This window comes from Daucus carota, chromosome 3 (genome assembly GCF_001625215.2).
Source record: "Daucus carota subsp. sativus chromosome 3, DH1 v3.0, whole genome shotgun sequence".
Taxonomy (NCBI): domain Eukaryota; kingdom Viridiplantae; phylum Streptophyta; class Magnoliopsida; order Apiales; family Apiaceae; genus Daucus; species Daucus carota.
In genome coordinates, this window is record NC_030383.2 from 54,081,800 (window position 1) to 54,100,213 (window position 18,414).

The following is an 18,414-nucleotide window of genomic DNA, read 5'->3' on the forward strand; positions in this document are numbered from 1 at the left end:
AAATTTCAATGTTGGGGTAATAGCAAAATAAATGAATGAATATATAAGGCCAAGCTTTAAAAGATTAGCCAAGACAAATCTAAGGTAATTGCAGTGGACATCCTTGGTCCTTTTCTTCTTTTCAACGAACAAAAGAGGTGAAAGGTAGAAAAGCTCTGGTAAATGGTACCTGATATCCATAATCCCAAGGAACCAGGTTTACAATATGATACAACAGAACAAAATTGTGTTTCGTGAACCCCGTGTACACAAGGATCTTCTAAAAATTATCTCTGTCATTTATGATACATTCTATATAGCTACATAAAATAACGACTATATATGGGAGAAACTCACTGATCGTGCAGCTCTACATCTCTACGACTAAATTTATCTACATGATTAGGTAACTCGTAGCCTTTTGAATGGTTATATATACTCACAAGCCACAGCTTTTGACATTTACCTTCATCTTCCCGTACTGGAAGTTTTCAATTTCACAGCATTGTCTGCGTGGTGCCTGCACATTCATATCCATGTTATCTATATTAGTGCTGGCAAGTATATCGTGGCAAAGACAGACATAAGCAAAGAAAAACAGAACTTTCATTTCTTGGCCTGGTGCAGAGACCACAGGTATTTATCCGATATTAATCTAATAAAAATTATAACTAGCTTGTCCAATAGTTACTTAAATTCTAGGCAATGATAGCGAAGACTATTGTAACTTTTTTGTTTTCTTCATTCTTTCTTAGCATATGATTTCTTACCTGGTTAACACATGAAAACCTCAACCTATTATTCTTGCATTGCAATATCTGCCTAGAGGCTTTATTGACACTACTCTCAGAGCATTAGTGATCACCTCTTCCCCGTTTAAGCTAATTATTAGCGTAACTCTACCTCTGACTTCAATTTTTGCAATATAAAACTTTTAATCAGGGGTTTCCGCCAATTCTAAATTAAGAAGATATCAGTCTGTGACCTTCTAAAGTTTAGGAAAAGCCTCGTCATTTCCATTATTTGTTGTTGTCCTCTGACTTCAATTTTTGCAATATAAAACTTTTAATCAGGGGTTTCTGCCAATTCAAAATTAAGAAGATATCAGTCTGTGACCTTCTAAAGTTTAGAAAAACCTCGTCATTTCCATTATTTGTTGTTGTTCAAGTCTTATACTGTAGCATGGAAGGACTTTTACCATGACTTAAAGTCGGGCTATGCTTTTTCCATTAATAAAATTATAGAACCACTTGTTGTCTTTTACCCAATATCATAGTACTGACTTGAACAAAAACAAACACTGTAAATATACCAATGATTTCGAGAAATGCAAAAGAGAAAAGGTACCTTTGCAAATTCTTGGGAATCCATCTTCGGAGCAGAAACAAGAATCTTCTCCACTGTACGGCGATAATCAACTTTGCCCTTGCACTCTTTTGGTGATTCAGCCCCAAATTTTTTGTAACTTGTTAATGATTCTCTTTTGCTAGCCTCATGAGCCCAGTCTAAAAAATAAATGATTGGCTGCTCGCAAGGGTCAGGGCTGATGGGTCGAGTGTTGAATGTAAACGGTCCATTGGCCCATGACCGCCATGTTTTGAATGTCTGAATCGGTGTCTGCAAATCCGGAGGAAGTAAGAATGAATTGTAAATCTGGATAGTGTAACCCCATGAAATGGATATTGACCATATTCCTCCCCAGTTCTTGTAGTAGCAAACAGATTGCTGCAAAGTTCGGGCAGGGTCAAGCTGGTAAGCTTGTATTAGAGTATTTAAGGATTCATCCTGAGTATGATTTGGAAACAACGGTTCCAGATGATCAAGGTGGTGTAGTGTTACTAGTGGTGCCGCAGGATGTGTTGCTAGGAGACCATACGCACTACCTCTTACATCCATCTGCAAATGATATGTAAAATTAGAATATTAGCCTTAAGACATAAATTAGGATAAATTCAATTTTTGGATTTTTAATGAAATTATTATGCTTTAATGAGTCATTAGGGGTATCATGACCATGTAACATTGGTGGCTTACTCTACTGTCTGTTCTAATGAATTTCCATAGCTAGGGCTAATGGACTGCTAAACAAGCTTTCTTCAATGTTGCACGGACTCCGGCACGGAGCCTATTTGACTATAAATCTCTAAAAGAATGGGGACACGGAACCATGTTCAAAATTAAAGACAACTTATTATCAAACAATTATATTAGATAAATTATAATATCAAAAAACAAACATAGTACTATCAACTAATACATAATTTCGTAAAATTATGCAGATTACAGGTCGTTTTCTTTTCACGCCTATTACATTGCTATCAGTAAGATAATAACATTTAATAACAACAAATACCAAAGAGGCTTCCTCTTCAATTTCTCCTTTTCTTTCTTTACTAGTCTACTCTTTTACTTTTCTCATTGCATGTTTATTTCATATCAAAGTCCCTCAGTTTTATTTAAATTTTGAAATAATCATGGTGTTCGAGTGTATGATATGGATAAAGTGATCAAACTAAAATTTTAAAGTACCATAAAGAATACTAGTAGCTATCTTATCATTCTTAGGAGATCCTTGACAAATACTATTTTTTCTGGTCAATAAGATATTGATGCTTCAAACTATTGGCAAAGCTCTTCCCCGCTCTTTAGACCAAGAATCAGACCTTGAATCTTCATGCCTCCGATATTTTAAGTCCGATGTGTGGTGTAGAATATACGATTATAAAGGAAAATTTAGAAGACTAAACAGATGTTAATAGATCGGGATTCACCAACTCACCACGAAATCCCCAGATTGATAAGAAAAAAATAAAAGGAATAAGCCAATTTTAACATGATGCTAGCAACATAAATAATTATATATAGTACATCTTATTTATTCTTTAGTCTTACATCGTTTAAGGTTGGCTATTAGTAGTCAGTAAGATATGTGAATATTAAAATCAAAGGCTAACAAGAAGACAACCTACCAGATCAATGGCTACAAAGAAGACACCTTAGGGTGCAGTTTCCTATGGAAGACTACACCTGTCAAAACAAAGGAGAAGCACAACTTTCACAACCATTAAAAGTGGGAACCATGTAAAGGGACAAGGGGAAAAGTCCAGGACTAATCACATGCCTTTAATAAATAAGCCTTATCATCACTTTGGTAATTCTGCGGAAAGTAACCATTTTCTTGAAAGGGACATTTTTGAAAGCAATAGTCATTCACCAAGAATATGATAACTTAAATCGAGAATACATAATACTATACTGTATATTGTTTCCAGAAAGAATATTTCGATATTAATTTAAGACTCTGGGGAAAAAAAAGAAATTTGATAAGTATTGTGTTTCACATAAAAGAAAGAAAACAATAATATGTTTTTTCAAATTTTTGTCCTTTCAAAGTAGTCACAGAGATAGTAACTCTCCCACCTAACAAGTACCAACCAATAGTTTCTCCAAATGCAGTAGGAAGCTCAACTCTGCTATTATTGCTATATACAAGTAAAACAAATAGGCAAAACTATGAGAGAATTTGTATGCATAAAAGCGGGGTATTGGTGGCAAAACAAGAAATGAGTAAAAAAAATTCAGTAGCTTTTTGCAAGTACAGCACCCCAATCCAATTTGTGATAAAATTTTCTTATTCCTAGTTCAGAGTGAAAATATTACAGTACTTAAGAAGGGATCGGTTTAGTTTTTGTGACACAGAACGTAAGAAATGAATGACGGTAGATCTAAAATTAATTGCTACAATCTGAACTTATATAGTGACCAAGTGGTGTTGAGCCGAATCCTTATTCCATACCCTGATAAGCTAGGTAATTATCAACAAATGGACGGGGCAAAATCTACTTTGATTTATTATGTCGACAGTTCTTGAACAAAGCCAAAGGAAATGCTGTATCTTTGAGGCACACACTAAAGTGGAATTTTTCAAAAGATACTGACACTAACACTAACAAATTTGACCATTGTATCTTCACCATCAATACATACCAACAAATGTGATCCTTTTTGGATGTTCACCGTCAAGAAATGAAAAAAGAAAAATGTTTTAGGTAACATTCTGTGTTTTTGAAAGATAGAGGTTTAGTTCTTAACATCAAAAGACGAAATCAGTCCAAAGTTTCTACCTTTTGAAAACTACAGAGCTTAGGCATTAGACAAAGAAGCTTTGATTCTATAAACTAGGTATGCTTACAGCTCAATGATCAAGGGGACTGGCCCAATGTGTTATTTACCATAGAAATTAGAATACAGGGACAACAGTGGGGTAAGATTGAGGAAAAGGAAAGGTCAGTGTAACTAATTACCCAGAAACACAAGTAGGCCTGCACATGCACTGATGCACCCGTATAATTCTATAAAAAAGCAACTATGTTCCCTAAGCTGCTATAGTCATACTGGTATATATCTCATCCCCTATATGAAATGTTTAATGTTATGAGAGTCTCATTTCACTTAACTAAATGATTCAAAATGATTAGCATAAAAAATAAAATAACTTCAAATTTTAAGACTTCTATGTAGCTTTCTTCAAATTTTGATTTTACAATTCGATATGTCGGTCTGCAATATCACATGAGAACTTCATACGGGGAACATCTCCCGTTAGAAAATCAAATACTCCTTAATCTCCTGCGTGAGGTGTTGCCTATCACACAAATGTGCATTTCAAAAAATCTAATAGTTTTCTCCCTTCAAGTACTCATCGCTCATGCATATCATATAATATGACTCACCAACACCCCAAACAATGCACGAACTATTGTTCTGATTTCTGCTAATGATCCGCATTCTTGGAATGTGAATTTAACGCAGTAAATGAGCCACATTCCCAGTAATATTATGTCATTTTACTCTAAACCAAACAAGAACATTACATGTTTGTTAATCATGGCCACGTCAAAACTAAAAAACCTAGAAAAAATCCTAACATTCAAATTTCAAGAAAATAAACATTTTGCGAAAAATTAACACAAAACAACATTCTAATATCGAATTTACCTGATGGAACCCGGGCTCATTTGTAAGTGACACACCAAACTCACTAACACATGCCCAAATTCTTTGATCGGAACCGTAAAAATTATAATATCTGTCGAGACAGCCATCCATTGCCTTGGCCAACTCCGCCGCTAACGGATAACTAATAGCAAATCCACCACCACCAAATGCCATGCCATAAGAATGCAACACATTTTGTTCCACACTCTCCGAATTGCCGCCAATATAATACATTTTCTCGTGATCATATTTTTGTAAAACCGTAACTAAATTATCTACAAAAAATACAGTGTCATCATCTCCCATCACAAACCATCTCACATCAGGTAACCCGACCCGAAATGACTCGGACACTATCCGGGCTATCCGAACCGCAGATTGTGATGATGAAAACCTAAATTTGGTCCAGTCTGAGGACACTTTATAGGGTGGTGAGTTCTCGGGCCATGTTGAATTCGGGTCGGGTTGCTCATCCAGCCAAACAAACCCGCGCGTGGAGTTCACGCGCCACCACAGCCGACTGTATTTCTGCCGGTGGCTCCATGTTTCGGTGGACCCACCAATGCCAAACACAATATGCGAGAGGTTCGTCGGGTTTTCTGTCCGGCTCGGGTCGACACAAACGGGTCGGGTTGTGGTTGTGTTGAGGAGAGTGTCCGGGTACCGTGGCCACCAACGTGTTTGAGACCCGAAAAAGGAGTGGAAGACAAGAACAACAGAGGTGAGGATGAAAATAATGATCAGAAAGGCTTTAAACGACGTCGCAATGATGTCGGAGAGCTTGTCCGAAAAAATGGATAGTTTGAAGGATTTGAACGGGTTATGACCCGGTTCTCGTCCTTGTGCGGACATGTTTAATGAAACAACAAAATTGTGTGTCTTGTAAGTAAATATGTCAAGGGTTTTGTGTCTGGTTGGTTATGTTCTGTAAGAGAAGGGAGGGGGGGTAATTCTATTGCCTGCTGATAAAAAGGTAATGGGACAGGGAGATAAAATAAAAATGTCTTGCATGTCAATGTTTTGGAATCGGGCCGATCCGTGTGGAACTTTTATAACACTGAGAAGACAGCGAGAATCATCAAAATTATTTGCAGAAATTTTGAAGTGACCGGAAATCACGACATTATACCAAATAAACAGTGTTGGTCAACCCTATTAATCACGTATTTTAATTACGGCTTTAATTATCATTTCAAAACGTGATTTCAGGTTACGTCTATTGCCAAACGCCACTATGATTGGCGTTCTGAGTTTTGGTTTAATATGCAAACGTGATTTCATGTCACGTTGAGAATATCTTTTTCAAATATTAAAAAAAATGAAACTTAAACTGCCGTTTGTAATATTAAAATGTTGCTTCATGACTCGTTTATGCTTTCGTTTATTATTTTTGAAAATTAAGAAAAAAAAACACAACTTCAAACGTTTCCCAGTTAAAACGCTGTATGTAGTTCCATTTAAAACCTAAACGTGACTTCATGACACGTTAATACTTTTTTTTATTATTTTTAAAAAAATCAAAACGCCACTTTTTAAGTTGTGTCTTATAGCCTAAACGCAACTTTAAGTTGCGTTTTGTATGTATTTTTTTTAATCTTTTTACATTACTTTAGTTTTAAGTATAAATAAATCATTTTAAAACCCAAATATGAACCCTAAAATATTAAAAATTATTCATATATGTTTTTAGATTAATTGAGGGTTACGCTCAAGCCTTTAGGGCCCTCAATCCTAAACCCTAATTGTCAGTTGATTTAATTTCAAGTATAGATAAATCATTCTAAAACCCAAAGGTGAGCCCTAAAATATTGATAATTGTTAATTTACGTTACAGTATTACGTTTATTACACTGGTTCCTCGGCTTTAGGGCCCCACGGCCCTAAAGCCTCGCATTAATTAGGGTTTAGGCTCGAGGGCTTAGGACCTAAACCCTAAACCCTCAAATCCTAAACCCTAACCGTCGAGCAATTTAATTTCAAGTATAAATAAATCATTTTAGAAATCCAAAATGTGAACCCTTAAATGTTAACAACTGTTATTTTAGGATACAGTATTAACTTTATTACACTGGTTCCTCGGCTTTAGGGCCTCACGGCCCTAAAGTCTCGAATTAATTAGGGTTTAGGTTCGAGTGTTTAGGGCTTCAAGGCCCTAAACCCTAACCCTCAGTTGATTTTTTTTTTTTTTTTTGTCAGGATCTACATACTCGTAGATGAGTTGTATCATAGATACAATAGCCGCATCAGGGATTACTTTCATCCAATAAAGTTTATCATCTAACCGAAAGATACGCAAAGATATCTCCGGACGTTTAGATAATAAGACTTTAAAGTCTGATAAGAAAACCCGTAAGGTCTCTCTCCAAGATCCTGAAAAACAAACCAAGCAAAAACAAACATAAGAATGATAAATTAAAGAAAAAAGTATTTTGGGGAAAATAAACCCAATAATGACATATAAATCCTGACAAAAATAAATATAATAATATAACATCTTACTCAAAAATAAAAATTTTAGAACTAATAAAAATACGATACAATTATGAAAAGAGATAATGTCTAACCAAAGTAAGAACTTTGGTTAGACACGCAAAATAAAGAAATCGTAATACATATTAATATAATCTTGTGGGAACAAAAATACATAAACAAAAACTTAAGTTTTTTGTTAGGAAAAGAAGGAAATTAAAAATTAAATCATATTTATATCTCAATCAACGTAAATTAATAATTTAATAATCCAATAAGTCAATAAAAGGTTATCATAACATCACAAAGTATAAGAATTAATAAATTCAAATTATTAATCCAAGAACAAAATTAACCGCAAAATATTCATTTAGGACAAAAGGACGATAATCATGCCAACCAAAATTGGTCCAAAATTATATGCCACCAATTATGGCCACCAAAATTGGTACAAACTCCTTGAACGTTATCAAGACCTAATAAAAGCCATCAATAATGGCACCCAATAAATATTCATAAATATTAATAAATTAAAAATTTAATATGCCAATTAAGTGGAATAAATGCACATAAACACTTACCAAACACACAATTTTTCAAAAAACATGAATGGAATCAATTAATCCCTAATTTGGGTAAATATAAATCGCATTTACATGAAATTTAATACCTTATGTATAACTGAAGTAATTAATTCCTTCCCACCCAAAATTATTGCACACTAACATATATACATGCACAATATATAAATGAATACCATAATTAAAATAATTCATATTCAAATCAAAAAATCAATAATTTATCCGTACATGCAACTAAAAACAATTTTGAAATCTAAAATTTATAATGTAGAAGATCAAACACACACGAAACACATCAACAAATCAAGAACTACGAAGAACACACCTCGTTTTCGACTAATATTGTGACCGACGACCACATCAAATCCGGCTAAGATAAATCAAGTTAGAAAAATATAAGCTATTACACTCAACAAAAATCACAACCTAATCCGAACAAGATCCAACGAAGTTACAAATGAATTTGATCACCAAAAAAACCCTATACAACTTCTATATCAAAAGAGAAGAGAAACAAACATACAACAATGTACATCTACAATCATAATAAAATACAAAAGCCAACAAAACAAGCGAAACACACACAACAAACATAGGAAAAGACGTACCTTTTAAAGAGACGGAGAGGATTTGATTTAAAAAATAAAAGGAAAGATATTACCGATTTTAAAATAAAGTCCAAAAATCACCATCGAAACGGAATTGTGATGAGAAAGGAGATCCGCCAGAGAATCGATCGATTGTTCTATTGATCGCCATCCAAACAGAAAATTAGAAAAAAAGTACTCAGCCGTTCGTTGATCAATTAGATGTGATCAAGGAGTGCCTAACCCTCGGTTGATTTAATTTCAAGTATAATTTAATCATTCTAAAATCCAAAGATGAATCCTAAAATGTTAATAACGATTAATTTAAAGTCTTTTTTCAAGGTTGTAAAACGTAACTCTATGTTACGTTTATACTTGTTTATAAACTGTACATGACAAAACGTGCATGCGTGTGGCGTTTGATTATAAATTATGAAACGCTACTTCAACTTGAGTTTTGAAGTGACGATGAGGACCTTTTTCCTACACACTACCATTTAGGACATTATCCATTGAAATTGTGATTCTGAGGAGCTTTTCTCAAATAAACATTTCTTTTAGCAAGTAATTAATCATTAATATATATATATATATATATATATATATATTATCATTAACTACGAAGAAATTTAATAAAAATAACTCTAATTATGAAAAAAAATTAGCTAAAAAATGATTGGCATATCAAAAATAGAAAATATAGATAATTTAATTCAAATATCACACTCGAATCATACTCTCCTTTGTTTGAAATTTTAGCTAAACTTCTATGAATGACTATATTTGTTAAACCACTACGGATCTATAGTAAATGTTACGTCATCAATTATCATATTAGAACAATACATTCTATTCATAACATCTTAAAATAATAATAATAAAATGTTACACCTTAAATATAGTCAGTACCATAGAAATAAAATGTGTTTGAACAACTGTAACTTTTAAAAACCCTTACCTTAAAAATGATTTGACACACCAAATATAAAAAATATAGACAATCTCATTAAAATATCACACTCCAACCAGGGGTGTCGGTCGTTTAGTTTCGTATACTTTCGTTTCGTGTATTTTCGTGTTTCGTGTTGTCGGAGGTGAAACCAGTATCCGCATGTTATTAATTTCGTGTACTTAATTTGAAACCTGTATCCGATCCGAAACGTTTCGTGTATTCTTCGTGTGCATTATATAAAAAATATTAATATAATTTTGATCAAAAAATAACTTTAATAAATATTTTTCTGTATAATTTTACTAAATATGAATGATATATCTATTATTGCATACAGTTCTCTACAAATTTGTCAATGTATCTATAATATATATCTACATATACATACAAATATACATATATATTTTACACAATTATATATCTAATAGATTATAACACACACACACACACACACACACACACATATATATGTATGTATAATAAAAATTATGTACAAATATGTCGTGTATTTCGTGTACCCAAAATGAAAATCCAATCCGACACAAAATCGTCCGTGTAATTTCGTGTTCGTGTGCTTTCGTGTATGAAAAATCAAAACTCATATCCATTTTTGTGTCATTTCGTTTCTTGTTAGCGTGTTACATGTCAAATTATCGGGCCTAACTCCAATCACCAATCAGACTCTCCCCTTATCTATAATTTTAGTAAAGCTCAATATTAGATGACTTTATTTGTCGGAGCAGTGTTAGGTACCCCAAATAAATTCCCCAAATGATGTTGCATTACAAATTACAAAATTTTTAATTTGATAAGGAATATCTATGCATGTGGGGTCTCATATTATTATTAAGAAAGTTACCATCTATATACTAACAGCATTCGGAGAAACTTTTATGGGGGAAATTTGGGGTATTTGACATTTCGAACCACTGTAGACCTATAGCAAATGCCATGTCGTCAATTAACATATTAAAACAATACTTTCTATTTATAACAACTTGAGCTAATAATAACATATTATATTTAAGAGAATTTACCAAGTATACTATTTTTTGGATCTTATTTGCAAATATACTACCTTCTCTAAAATCTTGAAAATATACTATCTTTTGGATCTTATTTGCAAATATACTATCTTCTCTAATTCACCTTTTCATTTCTTTATCACTTATCTCTCCTCCTCTCACACCTCACTCTCTCTTACTCTCTCACTTTTTCTCTGCTTCATCCTTATCCATCTCCGGTTCCACACTCTCTCCCTTCTTCTCCTTTTTCATCTTAACTATCCCGTCCACAAACTTCGACACAGCGACGGCGGATGATGAGTCTCTCCTGCGGTCTCTCACACTACTTTCTCCGCACTTTTGTCGTTCTTACTTGATTGCCGGTTCACTGCTTTTATAGGACTTGATTGAACAAGGACTCTGTTTTCCCATGATCGAGCTGCAATCTAGCGTTCTGTCAAGCTCCAACCCCATATAACCATATGGTGTCTATATACTTAGTTCTTCCACTACCAGTGATTTCAAAAATGATTGGGGGGGGGGGGGGGTTGAATAAGTAGTTTTTTATAATTTGAGTTCCTTTTTAGGTTGCAATATTTATCTAAGTAGGTTGCTTTTGAGTTGATTTGTAGTTTGTTGTTTTCGTTTAGTTTTAGGTTGCAATGTTGTTATTAAAATTGGCCCCGCCGAGGTGTTTTTCTGCCTTTGCAACCGGTTGCAACTTATTATGCAAATAAATATTATTTTCAAAAGATTTTTTCAAAGTTGCATTTCTGATTGCATATATGGTTGCTAGCCGTTGCAGATATGGTTGCATATGCAACCACCGTATTTTTGTAAATATTTTCTGAAAATATAATATTTTTGCAATTTGTTTTAAAAAGTGACAGTATGTTTACAAAAATTCTTTTACACTTAGTTATTTATGAAAAAGCCCTCTTTTAAAATATATTGTAATAAACAATAAATCTTAGTTTTAAAAAATATGGTTTTGAATAAATAAATAACTAAATATTATTTTGTTCTTATATATAATATATATAATATACGCATGTGTGTGATATTTCAACTTGAATGACTAAATTTAGTTGATGTACAAAATATATTTATTAAATATTAATGTTTGTAATTTACGCGGTCTATATTATGCTTTTACGTGTTATCTGGTCTTTAAGATATATAGGATCTAGTCAAAACTTTTTAAATTGTGCTGATGAGAGATTAGTGCAGAGAGTGGGTCGTTTAAAAATTAGTGATTTATTTTTAAATCTATTGTCCCGATGTATCTTAAACAACTTGTATATATAAATATTATTTCGAGGTGTCATTTATCCTTATACAGCAAACTACTCTTCAGTCTTCAGTTATAAATATCTTGATATTTGCTACGAATTTCTAACCATTCGACAAATATAATTTTCCACAAGGGCTTGACTGAAGTTATAGACAAGGGACTATAGCGTTGGAGTGTGAGTTTTTGAGGAGATTATGTATATTTTTTATTTTTGATATACAAACTTTTTTTTAACTAAGGATTTCGCAAGTTTGGAGTTGTTCTTATAAATAAAAAAATATAAATAATATGTAAGGAAACAGGCACTCCAATGGGTCATTTTCTCTTCGCAAATTTTTTAGCCAATATGAGATGGTTGGTTATATTTGGCCAATCTGTGGAGTTTTTCACATCATCAATTACCATATCAAACTGATATATTCTATTTATAACAGCCAAAATAATAATAACATACCATTTTTTAAACAATTTTGCTACTGTGTATCTATGAACACACGCTAACAATCATTTTTTAGTCAATCAGTATAGACACTCCTCTCAGAGCACAATGTCTTACGTGTCGGATAAATATTTCATGATGTATAATAATCCAATTTAACCAACCATTTAGTGCATTATCAACATTATTGACTATAAATGATTTACTAAATTGAACATGTACCCGTAGGATATTCTGTGCTTCAATGAATGACTATATTTTAAAAATGTTACTTATATAATTTTTATTTCAAATTAATATAAGTGGAATATTTTGTGTTAACATAATAATAAATAATATGTAATCTCACCTTTCTAGAATTTGCTAAATATAGTCAATATCATAATATTGGATTATGGATAACAAGAATGCTCTATTGGTGCTTTCAAAAAAAAAGAATGCTCTATTGGAATTGAATTTTCTTTTAACACAACTTTTACATTTTTTGTTTATAATATGTATCAATAACCTTTAACTGTTTTATAAGATTGAAAACATTCTTAGTTAATTTCGTTGAATGTGCTTTAATTAGTTTTCTAATAAATAGATTTCAAAGAGTTTGTTTTCTTTTTTCTTTCTTCTTCTTTCCTTTTATATAAGCGTTCATAGTCATAAATTATTCATTTAATTTACCTAAACATGTTCAGATTACCGTTTCCTTTGCAATTCTGAGACAGGTTTTACGTCTACCTGTTGCGCTAAAATATCTCAGTTGATCCACCCATCTCATCACGACACATTTAAGCCACTATAAATCAATTATATATCATTTTACATCCATATCACTATTCATACATTTTACTTAATCATTTATCAAAAATTAATCGTTTATTCTTTTACGACAAAACCACTTCGAATACTTTCATAATTATCTCAACTATTGATCGAAATAATATGTGAATTTATAAAACAACATATCTAGGATGATCTCTCACACACACACACATATATATATTTATATATTTTTTTAATTATATTGCTATATTGCTTTAATAATTCCGAAATTATTTTTGAAAAATACTAGAGACAATTGTGAAAGTACTCGAAGTGGTTTTGAAGTAAAAAAATAAATTAATTTTTTATAAATGATTAAGTAAAGTTATATGAATAGTTATGCTGTAAAATGCTATATATTTAGTTTGTAGTGGCTGAAATAAGTTCTCGAGGATTTTGACGCAACCGGTGGCGAGCTTCATATAAAATCCGTTCGGAGACATTTATCGTATCAAATCGATCATAGCCTATGGTCACCCTTTTGCGTCGGCAATAAAGGTGTCATATTCTCTTACATGATATCCAAATGAAAAATCTCACTCACATGATGTAAAATAGGAGTAAAATATTTTATTTTGATACTAAATATAGAATTTATATTATTATAACTTTCACATGAACATGTAAGTGAGAAAATTAATAAATATCTAAGATAGTGTTACCAAATAAAGTAATGTATTTGAAAATATAAAGAGTAAAATATTGTTATATATAGATGGTTTGAGGGTTTTTTAAATCTACTCATTAAAATATAAGTTCTATTTTAATGTCATAGTCATTTTTAATGTTAAAATATAATATAATAATAATATACGTATTTTTAGCACAGCCATGTATATGATACCCATGAATTTTTTGAGATTTATTAAGGAGTATTGGATAAAATTTTATAAAAAGAAAACAAATAAGGAAATTGATTAGCAAATTTGAATTCGAAAATTAAATTTAAAATGATAAATTATTTTATTTACTTGTGCGAATGACAGTGACGTCCGCAGGTGCTAGTACGCGACACGTTCTCCATTTGAGTACTACGTGGTTGGTTATTATGGCTACACGTGTTTCATCTTAAATTGTTTTCCCAAAAGACAGAAACTTTCAATTTGTCAGTTCACACAGTGTGCCTTAATTGGCTGCATAACTAACTAGGAGTATTTTCTCCATTATGAGAATAAATGGATGTATTTTCTAGAAAACGAGGGAGTAACAGCCTATTATGCCACCTAATGGAGGTTTGCCTCCGAAAAATACCTATGTGATAAGATTAAATTTTTTAAAAAATAATTAGAGAAATATAAATATATATATATATATAGTCCAAGTTATATGGAGATCACAAATATTTAGAGTATTGGAGACCTCCATCTACACCGTTCGTTTTGTTCTAATCCAATGGCTGTGAGATTTTAGTTTTTTTTTTAAAAAAAAAATCATGTGTATATCTCTGTGAGCGTATACGTAGTCATTTGTTTAACCGTATTTTAGGCTCACAACCGTTACTTACATCTGAGCGGTAATTTAGGATGACGGTTTTGCAGTTGGGAGAGAATGTGTCTTCAAACTTATCCTTAATCTCTTCATCCTTTCTTCTCTCGTCGACGTTGTTCTATCATCTTGTCGATTTGCCGATTTGCTGTTCAATCTTATCTCGTTGACGTTGTTCTATTTTATTGTCCTGCAAATGGTTAATAATGGAGTTCAGTCAGGTACGCTGTGTACAATCTTTTGTTCTGCAGTTTAGTAAATAAATTAGTTTTTCAATTTGTGGTAATTTAGAGAATTGAACATCTTTTCATTTGTTCTGCACCCCGGCAAGGACATATATTGTTGTATAGCTTTGTTCTATCTTCTTGTCCTCCAAACGGTTAAGGATGGAGTTCAGTCAATTATGTTGTTTACCTACTTTGGTTCTGCAGATTTTATTGAATAAATTAATTTTTCAATTTGTGGTAATTTATGGAATTAAACATCTTTGTGTTTGTTCTGAACCCCTGCGTGGACATATATTGTTGTACAATTTTGTTCTATCTTCTTGTCCTGCAAATGATTAATCATGTAGTTCATTCATGTTTGTTGTTTACATACACTGGTTCTGCAGATTTTTGTGAATAAATTGATTTTTTTAATTTGTGGTGATATAGGGAAATTGTAAATCTTTTCATTTGTTCTGCACCATTTATAAATTGTTCACTTATGTTGACAGGTTAAAGTTCGCCACTGTGACAACCATGTCACGTGTAGCTGTAAATTTTTCTTCCGAAAAGGCTATCTATGCAGACATTCTTTTGCGGCGCTGCACCGGTGTAGAGTGAAGCAGATATCCAGACAATTTGTTAAGCCTAGGTGGTCTAAGAACGCAATCAAGGAACAACATCAATTTCTTGGATTCTCGCACATTAGTGAAGATTGCAGCCAAAGCGAAAGAATAAAGTTAAAGAGAAGACGTGCTTGGTTTGAAATTCAAAACTTTTTGAACATGGCCGATGACGATGAAGACCATCTCGATTTGATTTTAAGTGGTGTGCAAACCATCCATTCTTCATTGTTGCAAAAGTTTGGGATACAATCACCAAATAAGGTTGCAAAAAGAGTAGATAGGTTTGTTTGCCCCTCTGAACAAGAAGAGATATCCGTGCAGAATCCAGAAGTTAGTCAGAATAAGGGTTGTGGTAGTCGGATCAAAAACAGCCGGGAACTGTCCAGGGAAGATAGGAAAAAACGGAAGTGCAGCAACTGCGGAGAAATGGTCCGGCATAATGCTCGGATATGTCCTGAACCCAAGAAAACATAGTCCAGCATCAATAAGTTATTTGCTTAGATTGTGAACAAATTTACATTCTAGACTGTTTATGATTCTTTATAACTTACTGTGCTAGTCATTGTATTTCTTTTACTAGACTTGATTTTGTTTGGAAGATTTGCTCTTATATTTCTTTGGCATGCACTTGTTTAGTAAGGTACTTTGTTGGTTCTTTATTAGCCACCTTAAAATCCGTGGTTAGCCCTTAAGACCTAGGAATAATGCATGTCAGTTAACAGGCTGGAATTGTTGCTTTACCAAAAGATTACATGCTATGTTATATTATCCTCAAATTGGATGCCCCGTTATTCCATTTCACTTAAATGTTTGTGTTTTTCACCTTTTATATCCTCAATTTCTAGCTTATTATTGGAGTTTATAATCACTGAGCTGAATGTCCATGTTTTAATGTTTCTTTGTTGAACTTCCAGCCCTGTTTTAGAGGAGTATCTTAATTTCCTATTTGGTCACACAACCTTTTTAATCTGTTTACCCAGTTAATTTAAGAAATTAAATTCATTCCTATGTCCCCTTTACACCTCTTATTTAGTTGTATTACAAGACTTTAACAAATAATTTGTCACTGTCACTAGTTTGATCTCTAAGCCATGAGTAACCACTAATAAGATGTATTGGAAATTAAATCTCATACATTTTACTAAAAACAAGCAACATTCCTACTGAATAGAGTGATAGTATAATTAAGAACTCTGCCCATAATTTTCAAAAATAATAAAAGCATTAAGGAAATAGTCAACATTTGTCATGTGACAATTTAAGTAGAGCATAACATAAATTCAATCGGAAATAGGAGTCTGATGCTTTCCTAAAAGTTTCAATCCACACTTAATTAATAGGATATGACCATATTACACTACTCTCTATTCTACAATCTTCTTCCCATTCGCCAAATATGTTGCCTCTCGCATCACCAAGTCCTTTTCACTGTTGTTCTGCCACGTTAGGATTTTGTGACCTTGTCTACCTGCAACTTGTTCAGTATAGACTTCTGATTGTCCTATAAAGTCAACACGTTCATAATCAGCAAGAAATAGATGACCACATTTAAGAAATGCAGAAAGCACCGGTTCACATGAATATATAATAAAAACAAATCTCACATCCCGTCCATATTCCGGTCCTTGACGCTAATACATCCCATACACGTTTCCATATGTCGCATGGTAAATATTCCACAGTCAACAGAATTCTCGTTACTTTGCCAGCCGAGTCTCACCACTCTCGGTCGAAGCTTCACAATTTCACTAAACTTGGGCAAGTTGTAAATTGAAATCCAGTCGCAAAAGCATTCATGCTGTTAAGACATAAAATGAGTATAAAATATCAGAATCTTGCTAATGTCATATAAGATAGCAAAGCTCAAAGTGCTTTTGTAGTAGACCTCCTTATTTACCAATGATTTCACTAAATTAAGTAGTCAGGACAACTTTCTGTGGTAGGCCTATGAAATGTACTACACAGTATCAACCCTAACTTTATACTAGTACTATGCACTATATATAACTGATTTAATTTACTTAGGTTCCTTAGAGACTGATGGATAAGTGATATTTATATTTATTTTATAACTTTCCGTATATTGTCATGTTTTTGCACAATCAAAAACCTGTAGTATTAGATTGTAGGGAAAATTATAAGAAATTGTCCTGCTAAACTATGGCTACCAAATCAAATTCAAAATACTCAATGAAAAGTACGGTAGAGCAAAACTAGTGCAGAACAATAAATAGTGCAGAACAAAACTTAGCATGAATCATGTCTACCAAATCAAATCCAAAATACTCAATGAAAAGTACGGTAGAGCAAAACTAGTGCAGAACAATAAATAGTGCCGAACAAAACTAGTGCAGAACAATAAATAGTATAGAACAAAAGTAGCGCAGAATAAAATTACCACAACGGAAAATGTAAGACCATGGAATGCAGAACAACATCGGGATAAAAAATAGTAAATATTAGTTGAGGCACAAGTCGGAAAAAATGAGAATCACTACAACACACATGGGAGAAGTGAGTTCAACCGGATTGCAAAGTATAAACATGTTATTAAAAGAACATAAATTCACTTACCAAACGTTGTGGTAAGTCGCCGTACATTTGGTGAAAATCGGCATTTTGAACTCGGTTTGTTCAACAAAGAGCCATCAACTAGAAAACTAACACAAAGAACACTAGCATTCGCTTTGTGGACCTGTTCTGCACAATGTCTACATTGACAAAGCTCTGTAAACAACAAAACCCCTAAACAATTTGACAATTTCGCCAAGAACAATTTGCTTAACCAGGGAGATTTTATTCAATTAAAATTACATGCAACCAACATCTCGGCAATATTAAGCACGAGGAACAAGAAAACAATCTTAGTCAATCCGATTCAGTTGATTAATTTGTGTAGCAACATACCTGAACTCATTCTTCTTGTTCAACCAAATTTGCTACGCTGGGTCACGGTTTATATGACGCTTACAATGTGATGT

General features: G+C 32.8%; 2 protein-coding genes across 2 annotated transcripts; one reads left to right on the top strand and one right to left on the bottom strand.

Annotated features, from left to right (window-relative positions):
• Nucleotides 1-138: 138 nt before the first annotated feature.
• On the bottom strand, nt 139-5,989 carry LOC108214873 (uncharacterized). The gene is made up of 3 exons (XM_017387111.2): nt 4,978-5,989; nt 1,327-1,875; nt 139-499 (listed from the first exon to the last, which is right to left on the bottom strand). Exons 1-3 carry the CDS (start codon nt 5,827-5,829, stop codon nt 419-421), a joined length of 1,482 nt encoding a protein of 493 aa, XP_017242600.1. The 5' UTR covers nt 5,830-5,989; the 3' UTR covers nt 139-418.
• Nucleotides 5,990-14,608: 8,619 nt separating this feature from the next.
• LOC108212695 (uncharacterized) lies at nt 14,609-16,014 on the top strand. The gene is made up of 2 exons (XM_017384415.2): nt 14,609-14,822; nt 15,320-16,014. Exons 1-2 carry the CDS (start codon nt 14,808-14,810, stop codon nt 15,905-15,907), a joined length of 603 nt encoding a protein of 200 aa, XP_017239904.1. The 5' UTR covers nt 14,609-14,807; the 3' UTR covers nt 15,908-16,014.
• The last annotated feature ends 2,400 nt before the right edge of the window (nt 16,015-18,414 follow it).

Bases quoted from the DNA above. Each gene is read 5' to 3' on its own strand.
- LOC108214873 (XM_017387111.2), bottom strand. From the start codon at position 5,829: ATGTCCGCACAAGGACGAGAACCGGGTCATAACCCGTTCAAATCCTTC. The intron at 1,876-4,977 runs GTAAATTCGATA...TATCATTTGCAG, and splicing joins ATGAGCCCGGGTTCCATCAG to ATGGATGTAAGAGGTAGTGC. The intron at 500-1,326 runs GTACCTTTTCTC...ATGAATGTGCAG, and splicing joins ATTCCCAAGAATTTGCAAAG to GCACCACGCAGACAATGCTG.